General features: G+C 39.1%; 1 protein-coding gene across 1 annotated transcript; it reads left to right on the top strand.

The window, feature by feature from the left end:
- Window positions 1-7,470: 7,470 nt before the first annotated feature.
- On the top strand, window positions 7,471-8,432 carry LOC118839252 (60S acidic ribosomal protein P0-like). Its single transcript, XM_036746707.1, has one exon. It carries the CDS (start codon window positions 7,479-7,481, stop codon window positions 8,430-8,432), a length of 954 nt encoding a protein of 317 aa, XP_036602602.1. The 5' UTR covers window positions 7,471-7,478.
- Window positions 8,433-11,102: the final 2,670 nt, after the last annotated feature.

Genomic DNA, 11,102 nt, shown 5'->3' with positions numbered 1-11,102 from the left:
CCATGAGCATATGGCTTTAATTGAGCATATTCACCAACTTGGAAGACATTTTTGGAATCCTATTAGACTCTGCTCTTGATATTTGCATGTCATTATAGTGTAGATTAATGACTTGACAACTGAAGGTTAGCAGGGAGCAACTTCTTAGTTGCAGGGTTAGATGGGCTTTAAATGTGGAATTTCTTTTGTACTTGTATCAAAGTCCAAAAAGTATTGCTGGAACTGTAGTTTGAGCTCAGAACATATATCTGTTACAAATCTGTGTGAGAATGGAGATCTTGATTCCTTTAACTTTCAGTAGCATGGGAGGTACATAAAACAACTTAACATTACTTGTGGCTCAAACAATGTTAGTTGTTGAATCGACTTTACTACAGAATAAGTTCCAGATGTAAACGCTGTTTGGCTTGCAAATACCTTAAGAAACATTATCTAGTCCTACAGCAAAAGCTAATTTCCAAAGCCATTCACTGTTTGCTAATAGTGGTTGAAGGTGGTTCTCATTTCAGAAAAATTTCCAGGCTTGAGCTAAAAAAATTTTAATAAAACTTTTTTTTCTCTTTTTTTTGGGGGGTATAATGGCTATGCACAGGTACTAAAATATCACAGGACAACATGTGTGGTACTCAATGCTATCAAGTTATAACTGTGTCACTGTGATTTTTAATGCATCAAATAGCATTGCAACATACTATCTGTCATGATTGCTCAGCACTGTCATTATAAGGCAAAAGCAACTATGGACAATATGTATATGGACGAGCATGGCTGTGTTCCAATAAAACTTTATTTAAAATGTAAAAAACTGTTCCTAAATGGCAAGCCACATTAAAAGGGGCAGCAGGCTGAATTTGATGTGCGGGCTATAGTTTGCACATCTTAAGCATGCTTCTAAGGACTAGGCTCAGTGGCTAGACCCTCATTACATAGATAGTTTTAAAAACTATCAGAAGCAGCATGGTACAAATGGATGTAGAGCTGTCCTCAAAGCCAGGAAAACCTTCAGGACCTACCTTTGACGGATACTGCCTGTGCTACTTTGAGAGAATTCCTTAAACCCTCAGTGTCTGAGGCATCTCTCTAAGACCATAAATTGCAGAGAAAACACTAACCTGCATTTGTAGAAGTATTGTCCTTTCTTAGGAATCCTCTATATCAATAAAATCTGGGCCTTATCTATCTATATCATTTCAGTCACGGAGAAGAGAAAAAGTCTTATCTACTGACAAACGAAAGAAAATAGTGGGGGTGGGGAAGAAAATAATGGAGGAAAAATAGATGAATTTACTTATAAATAAAAGTTTTATACAACAAAACAATGTATCTAACTTCAAAATAAATTGTTGGGAAAATATCGGCTCCAAATAAATCGAATTTTAAACATCTCACATTCAGTATCTGTAAAGAATTGAAACACATTTACAAGAATAGTGCCAATTCCTCAATGAATAAATTTTAAAAGATATGAAAAGATACTTCAAGAAGGAGTAAGCACAAAAAGTTAATAATCACTCGAAAAATTATTTAAACTCTAATAGAGAATAACAGCAGCTAGCATTGATATAGCACTTCCAGCATTCGCAAAGCGGCTTACATATGTGATCTCAGGTCCTCATGGAAATCCTATGAGATACGATGATTATTCTCCCTATTTTACAAACAAAACAAAGCGACTTAGTCTGGGTCATGCAGCTAGTGTAGGAAGAAAGATTTGGACTCTGGTCTTTTAGAGTCCATTGTGCTATGCCTATTTGCCTCAGAAAAATACAAGCAACGTAGGGTTGCGTTTGTCCTTTGTTCTTGAAGAGGACCACGGAAATGATGACGTGACTTGTGGTTGACTTGGATTTGAGTGAGGAAGGGCTGTGCAAGGTCGCCAGCCTCACTTTCTCCTCCAGAGTCATCCGGGTCCAGTGACTAGATATTCATCAGGATGACTAGAGATGGCTCAAGGTGTAATGGGAGACCCTGGTCCTTTTAGGCTAAAGTCTTTTCAGGGACTCACTTAGAGTGAGGTAATGCCCATTCAGTGAATTGACCTGAATGGGGGACAGCCTTGCAGTGAAAAAGATCTGGGTTCAAATCCTATATCAAGAGCAAGTAATTTAACCTCTCAGTATCCCAGACAATTCTCTAAACTGTAATAAAGGAAGACTTAGTCGCTGGTCTACATTTGTAGCAAGTTTCCATGCATGGAGTCACTTCACACAGCTCAAATCACAGCTCTGGATCTCACATAGAAACACATAAACACATACAAAGATAATTAAATTAAATTAAAACAACTTTAAGGTACCATTCATCAAATTGGCAAAAAATAGTTAAGATTGATAAAAAGTCAGTATTAATAGTTACAGAAAACATGTAAATTATTACATATAGTGTTAGAGGAATTGTGAATTGGTGCAATCTTTTTTGGAAAGCAATCTAGCATTATACAAAACCTGAGCCTACCCTTTGACCCAGTGATTCAACTATTAGTACTATATCCCGAGGATGTTATTAAAGGGAAAAAAAATCTGTACAAAAATATTCATGGCAGCTTTACTGGTAATATCACAAAACCAGAAACAGCCTGTAGGGCCAATGATTAGGAAATATCTGAAAAGAAATCTTTGGCATAATGTAACATTATTGTGCCATAAAAGCTACCAGTTTGAATACAACGAAGAAATAGGTAAAGACTTATTCAAAATGATGCAAACCAAAGACAGTAATATCAGAATGCCATCATTTTGACTAAATCAACATTTTTTAAATCAGCAATAAAAACCAATATGTAGGAAGATTAAAAAAGATCACAAGGAGACAGAATATTTATTATTATTATTTTGTTAATGTTTACATATAGAGTATATACTTATGCATACCCATTTTTCCCAATAGCAAACTGTAAATGACTGGGCAATTATGGCTTTATGTGTGACTTTAATCTTAATTGTTTGTTCATTTTTGTTGAGCTTATAGAATCATAGATCTAAAATTAGAAGGAAACTTGAATCCAAGACCGTCATTTCGTCAATGAGAAAACTGAGACACAGAGATTATTAAGTTTATTATAAAAGACATTTTTAAAAAGATATTACCAAATGAATCCTTAACATTTTTTAGCAAATAAGGGGTAAAGAGCCCATTTGGCAGATGGTTAACTTGAGAATGAAAATATGTTTGGCTCAAGGAATATTGTTTTAATACTTTATAAACATTTCTACCTTCTCTAGTACAAGACTATGTCCAATAGACTTCATTCCTACTTACCCTCTACAAAGCGCGCGCGCACGTGCACACACACACACGCACACACTCTCTCTCTCTCTCTCTTGCCCTCACACTCCCTCTCTCCTTTTCCCTCTCCCTCTCCTGTCCCCACTCACACAACACACCCCTAATTATTCCAAGGCAGCTAGGTGGCACAATGGAAAGGTGCTGGGCCTGGAGTAGGGAAGAGCTGAGTTCAAGTCTAGCCTCAGACATTTGCTAGCTGTGTAACTATAATTCATTGAATCTCTGTCTGATTCAGTTTTATTTACTGTAAAATGAGGTGATGATAGCAACCACCTTACAAAATTGTTATGAGGATCACATGAGATATTTACAAAGCATAGTATGCTGCTTAGGTGTTTAATAAATACTTCTTACCTTACCTTCCTTTTCATGATGATAATATGTATAAAAGTTACCTTACTTTAAAATTTATGGTTAGAACTAGTATCCTGATTTGTGATATGACAAATGTACAATTTATATATAGATCTAGATAGATATAATATAGAAAGGATATAATGAATACATATTGCTTAATTCCTTTAAAATATATTGATTATAGAATGAAAATGAGTATAATAATCATGTAAATTAGCATGTGTCCACAAGCTTATTTTGTTCCATACCTGAAATTTCATCTCATGGAGAATTTTTGATGTTGAGATTTTCTCTGCCAAAACAGATCAGCAATTACAGTAGAACTTAGTCTTAACTCCATGAGGGGAACTGACTTGCCCACAGTCATACAGCCAAAATCAAATCTTGGAAAGGCAAGATTTGAACCCAGATCTTCTTAACTTGAAGATTGGCCCAGTCATTATACCATACTGTCTGGCTGAGTATGATGATAAATAATTTAACATTCTAACAAAATATGAAAGTGGTATGTAATTTCTTTTTTTAATTAATTTTTTGATTAAGATTTTTTATTTTTAGCTTACAACACTCAGTTCCGCATGATCCTGAGCTCCAGATTTTCTTCCCCCTTCTCCCCACCTCCCTCCCCAAGATGCCATGGAATCCAACATATCTTCTACATATAACTTCACATTGAACTTATTTACACAATAGTCAAGTTGTAAAGAAGAATTATTACCAATGGAATGAATCATGAGAAAGAAGAAACAAAACCAAAAAAAACAAAAAGAAAAACAAAAGAGAGAAAAAAAAACAAAAGAAAAAAAAAGGAGAGCAAATAGTTTGCCTCAATCTGCATTCGGTCTCCATAGTTCTTTCTCTGGATGTTGATATCTCTCTTGGTATCTAATTTCCTGAAGCTACTTGTGTGCCCTTCTATAACAGTAGATGCATTGAAACCCCATTAATTTCTCAAATGAAAAGCTGAATCAACCCCAAGTATCAGGTACGTATCAATAAGAATATAACTTCTAAGAATTAGCTACAGTATGGCTGTTGTTTAGTTGGTTTTCAGTCTTATCCTACTCTTCATGACCTCATTAGGAGTTTTCTTGGCAAGGATACTAGAGTGGTTTGCTATTTCTTTCTCCAGCTCATTTTATAGATAAGGAAACTGAGGCAAAGTTAAGTGACTTGTCCAGGGACACACTGCTAATAAGTGTCTGAGGCCAGATTTGAACTCAGGAAGATGAGTCTTCCTGACTCTAGGCCCAGCACTCTATGCACTGCACCACCTAGCTGCTCTATGGTAGGTAGTGTCTATATCACACTTTAAGGTTTGCAAAGCACTGGCCATTTCTTATCTCATTTGGTCCTTCCATAACCCTCTGAGGTAGGTGCTATTATTTCCATTTTAGAGATGAGAAAACTGAGGTTGGAGAGAGGTGAAATGACTTGCTTGGCTAGTGAGTTAGGTGGAATTTTAACTCAGGTCTTTCTGACTCCAAGTCCAGCTACTACTGTCCACCACCTGGTAGGTGTAGGTGGTGTAGATAGGTGTAGGTGGACTCCAAGTCCACCTAACTTCTGACTATTCTCCTCAAGCATGACTTACCCAATGAGCTAATCTCCTTTTCTGGTCTTGGTGAAGGCCTGGAAATACTTGCTATTATGTGCATTTGGAACAGCAAGCACCCTAGCATCCCCAGGATGGCCTGCTAGGACAGGTTCTTTGATCAGCTTTTAAACAAAAAATAGCTTTTAAAGGGGTCAACAATCTTACTTTAATTAAACATATGTATTATTCACTTAGTTCAGGGGAAAGGTCAGCACCCTGAATGTAAAGAAAATACAAGCAGAGAAATTACAAGCAGAGAAAATAGCACAGAGCAACAGACAAGGCTTCCAACTGACCAAAGTAATACATACATAGTTACCAGAGAAGAAAGCACCAGTATCTGGGTTTTCAAAGGCAGGGGGCTCCTTAACAACCACCCGGAGTCTCATCTAGCCAAATTATGGGAACATTCTTCCCATGAGTAAGCCCCAAAGCAAAATGCTAACCTCAGAATATATAGAGACCTAGAAGGCATCACAACCCATGTGCTTCAGTGCCTAATTACCAAAAGGTGTGAAAGCCTTCCTGCAAGTGAGCCTCCCCATAATCAAGCTTCCCCTTTATGCAAGTTCCTCCCCCAATGGGCTCCATGTGACTCAGGATGCAACATAGCCGTAAGCTGGAATTTTAAGGCAGCAAAACATCATGAGTGAACACACATGATCACAGCCTATTAATGGATAGGGAAGATCTTCCTACTCCATTAAAATTACACCATTATAAACTGTCAGGATGCAGTGTACCCAGGTTTATGGACCTTCTTCAAAGTAAAGTTTGATTTTCAACCCTGAATTTATTGAGACAGCTAGATGATATAGTAGATGGAGTGCTGAGTCTAGAGTCAGGAAAATCTGAATTCAAATTCTGCCTCAGATTCTTACTAGCTGTGTGACTCTAGGCAAGTCATTTGACCTTTATTTGCCTCAATTTCCTCAACTGTAAAATTGGGATAAAAATAGCACCTACCTCCCAGGGTTATCGTGATCATCAAATGAGATATTTGTAATCTCTTAGCACAGTGTTAGGAACATAATAAGCACAATATAAAATGCTAGCTAGTATTATGATTATTCATGCTTCACACACTACTAAATCTCCACAATGAGAGATGAAAAAAGATTCCTAACCAAGTGGAGTCAAAAAGGATAAGATTCTTTGATCTGATGCCCTCTTCAGCCGTTCTCTTTAGCCTTGGTATTTTGTTATTGGTCACAATACCACTTTTTCCAAGACTGGTATAACTCAAAGCAGCTACTATTCCTTTACCAAGGACATACCCTGTTATTTCTTAATAAAAATCTTGAAAAATAAAAACTTGATTAATTAGAAATTTATTCCAATTCCTATTTCCTACCATCTTTCACATTGCAAAGTGATGAAGTTTTACCACAACCAAAAAAAAAATAATAATACCAGAGCTGAGATTCGGTGCATTTCATGTTGTCCTACGAAGAGAGTCTTTCCTTTATGTACATCTGCATTAAATCTGCATTCCTTTCAGTATAGTAAGTGCCTCTGAACCACAACTAGGCCTTCCAGCCATATCCACATCCATCATCTATTGGAAACCACTAGTTTTTGTTTTCACTTTTACCTAGGGATGTAAAATTCATACAGTTCTCTGTGGATCAACCAGGGATATGAAGGTCTCTGCTTAGGAAATTCTGCTGATTCCCAGTTCTTCCTCTTTGTTGCCAAATATCATTGGCAGAAAGAACAACCAAACACACAATTGCTTCTCTTTCCAAGGATTTTTAGATGAACTTCTAACATCAATTCCTAATGGCCAAGGCGTAAATGAATTGATAGCCTGACTATGAATACATGTGTGATCTTTTCCTATCCCTACAAAAAGAAGTAACTTCAGAAATATAATATTGCTAAGTCTATACAGCATAGCTCTGGGGTTTTTTCCCTCTGCCTTATTCTTAACCAAGATAACTTCTAAAAGGTTATATCTATAACAGTCTAGGGAACACACACACACACACACACACACAGCTGGGTCTGTTACAGTGAATCAAACTTTCTTGCTGCAGGAAAGTCATAGGATTTGAAAACTGGCTTTTTAGAAAAAGCAGAAAGTTGCTACATGTAACTAAATAGCAGAGGTAGAGTGGTGGCAAGGAGAAAACCTGAGGAAGAGAGTTTAGAAAATAATTTTTCCTCTCTCCAGGCGTCCTCGTGTGAGTGACATCGTCTTTAAACCCCATGTGGCAATCCCCGAAGCACCTTCGAGATGCCCAGGGAAGACAGGGCTACCTGGAAATCCAATTACTTCCTCAAGATCACCCAACTTTTGGATGATTATCCAAAATGCTTCATTGTGGGAGCAGACAATGTGGGCTCCAAGCAGATGCAGCAGATCGGGATGTCCTTCCATGGGAAGGCTGTGGTATTGATGGGAAAAAACACCATGATGTGCAAAGTCATTCATGGGCATCTGGAGAACAACCCTGCCCTGGAGAAACTGCTGCCTCATATTCGGGGGAATGTGGGCTTTGTGTTCACCAAGGAAGATCTGACCGAGATTAGGGATATGCTTCTGGCCAATAAGGTGCCAGCTGCTGCCCGTGCCAGTGCCATTGCCCCATATGATGTCACTGTGCCAGCCCAGAACATTGGCTTGCATCCTGAGAAGACTTCCTTCTTCCAGGCTCTGGGTATCACCACCAAGATTTCCAGGGGCACCATTGAAATCTTGAGTGATGTGCAGCTGATTAAGACCAGGGACAAAGTGGGTGCCAGCAAGGCCACCTTGTTGAACATGCTGAACATCTCCCCATTCTCCTTTGGGCTGATCATTCAGCAGGTGTTTGACAATGGCAGTATCTACAACCCTGAAGTGCTGGACATCACGGAGGAAACTTTGTACCTTCAGTTCTTAGAGGGTGTCCTTAACGTTAGCAGCGTCTGTCTGCAGATTGGCTACCCAACTGTTGCATCAGTACCCCACTCGATCATCAATGGGTACAAGCGGGTCTTGGCTGTAGCTGTGGAGACTGAGTACACCTTCCCACTTGCTGAAAAGGTGAAGGCCTTCCTGGACGACCCTTGGGCATTTGCAGCGGCCGCCCCTGCAGCCGCAGCCCCAGCTGCTGCTACACCTGCTGCTGCCGCTCCAGCCAAGGTGGAAACCAAGGAAGAATCAGAGGAATCTGATGAAGATATGGGGTTTGATCTATTTGATTAGCCCACAGGAAACAACTATTTCAGCCAGTTTATTTGTGAAACAAAGAAATAAAAGTGCTCATTTATTTCGAAAAAAAAAAAAAAGAAAATGGTTTTTCAGAAACTGTCGTCTCTGATCACTCCTCCACAGCCCGTATTTCAACAAGTATTAAGGGAGTTGTTAATAAGAACAGTGAAACTTTGTTAATTTGAATCCCAGTCATTTGTAATTTATGATACCAGTCTAACAATAAAGAACCCCTGCTAGGCCCAAGGGGCTGGGGCATTGTAGTCACTCCTTCTCCCAAAGGGCCTAGCTCTGGATACAACTATGTGGTCTGGACTGGATTCAGTCCTGGGGGAGCTTGGCCTTTAATGAGCTGGGGGGATAGATTCCTTTTTCTCATCCTTTTCATCTCATTAAACCCCCCACCTCAGCACCCTGGGGCCAAATTATTTAAAGCTTAAGTTTTGGTTCATGTCTAGGGCCTCCCCAAAGAGAGGGAGCAGAATGGTATTTATTATTTAATATGAATCAGTTATGGGACAGGTATTTATATCCTAGGAATAATAAACACAGAATTTTTACAAGAGTGAATTTGAACAAAAAAAAAAACCTGTGCTTGAAGCAGATTTCAGTAACTTAACTTATAAATACTCTTCTAATCTATCAAAAGCTGTTACCTAAATCTCATCAGAACATAAAGCAGTCTATGGAATTGTTAATTAGGCATTTTATATTTTACCTCATCTCTGCATTGTCCAAATAACACCCTTACAGGTCTACAGTTAAATGGGCTAGGCTTGAGCCAATCCTCATGTCGATGGTTGTCTTCTATGAAGAAGGTTCTCTTGCTACCACCAGGCCTATTCATTGGACCTCAGGACCTCTCAAATTCAGTAAGTTACCTCTAAGTCTGGATGGTCCATCTCATCCTCTTAATGTTAGATGACTTACTTAGGAAAAGAAGCATAAATTGAAAAAGACACCTAAGAGGCCAGGAGGTTTCCCAGGAATACTGCTGTTGTCATTTGTCCTTTGTTCTCCAAGAGGACCATGACATCAGGGAGGTGATGCCATGATATGCAAGTGAATTGGATTTAAGTGTCGAAGGGCTGTGTAAAGTCACCAGCCTCACTTTCTCCTTCAGTCATCTGAGTTCAGTGGCAAGATACGGATCAAGATGACTGGAGATTTGGCCTTTTTAAGCTAAGGTCTTTAACAGGTCTCAGTTTGACTGAGGCAATGCCCATTCAGTAATTAAGGTTAAGTAAGAAAAGAGGCAGAGAATGTCCTCTTTTACCTAGTCAAAAAAAAATCAATCTGGGAGGGGAAGGCCCTCTGGGTTTCTGGTCAAAACAGAAACAAATGCAATTTACGTTCACTCTGAGTCAATCGGGGTCCAAACAATGACCAAGTGGGGACTTGGCCTTGGACCTCTTAGTGGCCCATCAATGAAAGCTAGAGTGATTTGGGTTTAAGGCATGGTCCTGAAGAAAGAAATCTAGCCTGTAAACCCCAAGATATCTTTCGAGGTTTCAGAGACCAAGATTTACATTCCTTTGGGCAGAGCACCAGCAGGTAAAGGTATGATACCCTATGTGGACAGAGGGAGAGGGGAGGGAAATGGAGGGGAGAAAGAAAGATAGAAAGAAAGAAAGGAAGGAAGGAAGGGAGAGAAAGAAAGAGAGGAAGAAGGAAAAAGGAAGGAAGAAAGGAAGGACAGAAGGAAGAAAATAAGAAAGAAACAAAGAAAAGCAATGAGATGGGGAGATCCTCCCCATCTTCATCCTCACTAGGCCATCTAGAGACAGAAAACATTAATTGCCACACTAGAGGGTCAAAGAAAGAGCCTAAGCCTGAAGCTGTCTCTTTTTTCTTTTTCTTTTTTTTTTAATATGCAACACCCTACTCCTCTGTTATTCTTATGGGATGGGAAAGGCAAAAGGGGAATTCAGGATTTCTCACATTGCACCAAAATGCCAAGTCCTTTCAGCAGTTAGTCACCTGACCAGAAGCAACCAGGGAGACTGTCAAATGTAATGTCTACATCCCAGGTGGTTTGGCAGATTTGCAGTCATAGATTTAGCATTGGAAGTGAGCTTAGAGACCATCTACTCCAAATCCGTGATTCGACAGATGAGTAAACTGATGCTCAGAGGAGTTAAGTGACTTGCCCAAGGTCACACGTTAGTGTAAAAGCCATTATTCAAACCCAAGTCCTCTGACCCCAAATCCAGAGGCCTTTTCATTGTACCACACAACTTCTGAAAGCAGTGATTTGTCTTTTTTATTCTATTTAAAGAAGGGTTTTCCAGGAAAGTAAATAGCATAAATAAGATGCCTGGAGTAATGGTTAAGCTACTTAAAAGAATCAATTATTTTCAAGTACACTCAAATAATTTTTCATGCTCATCACTGCCACTTATTAAGTTGAATACCTGCTATATTCAAGGCACTGCTGGGCATTGGGAATTCAAAGAACCCTGGGCCCTCAGGGATTAATTGACTTGCCCAAGAACACATGGCTGGTTAGTGAAAGAGATTCAGTGGGCTAGAGCCCACTGAATTCAATGAAATGGCTTAGATATTTGGACCACCCCTCTGGAATCTGGCCCTGTATTTCTGGATGCCACCTAAAAATGGCTTTTATTTGAGGCACAGACAAGATGGTGATGACTTTTTCCAAGA

Source organism: Trichosurus vulpecula, chromosome 2 (assembly GCF_011100635.1).
Source record: "Trichosurus vulpecula isolate mTriVul1 chromosome 2, mTriVul1.pri, whole genome shotgun sequence".
Lineage (NCBI taxonomy): Eukaryota > Metazoa > Chordata > Mammalia > Diprotodontia > Phalangeridae > Trichosurus > Trichosurus vulpecula.
Note: the sequence above shows the minus strand (reverse complement) of the source record. Positions and strands in the feature narration are given on the sequence as shown.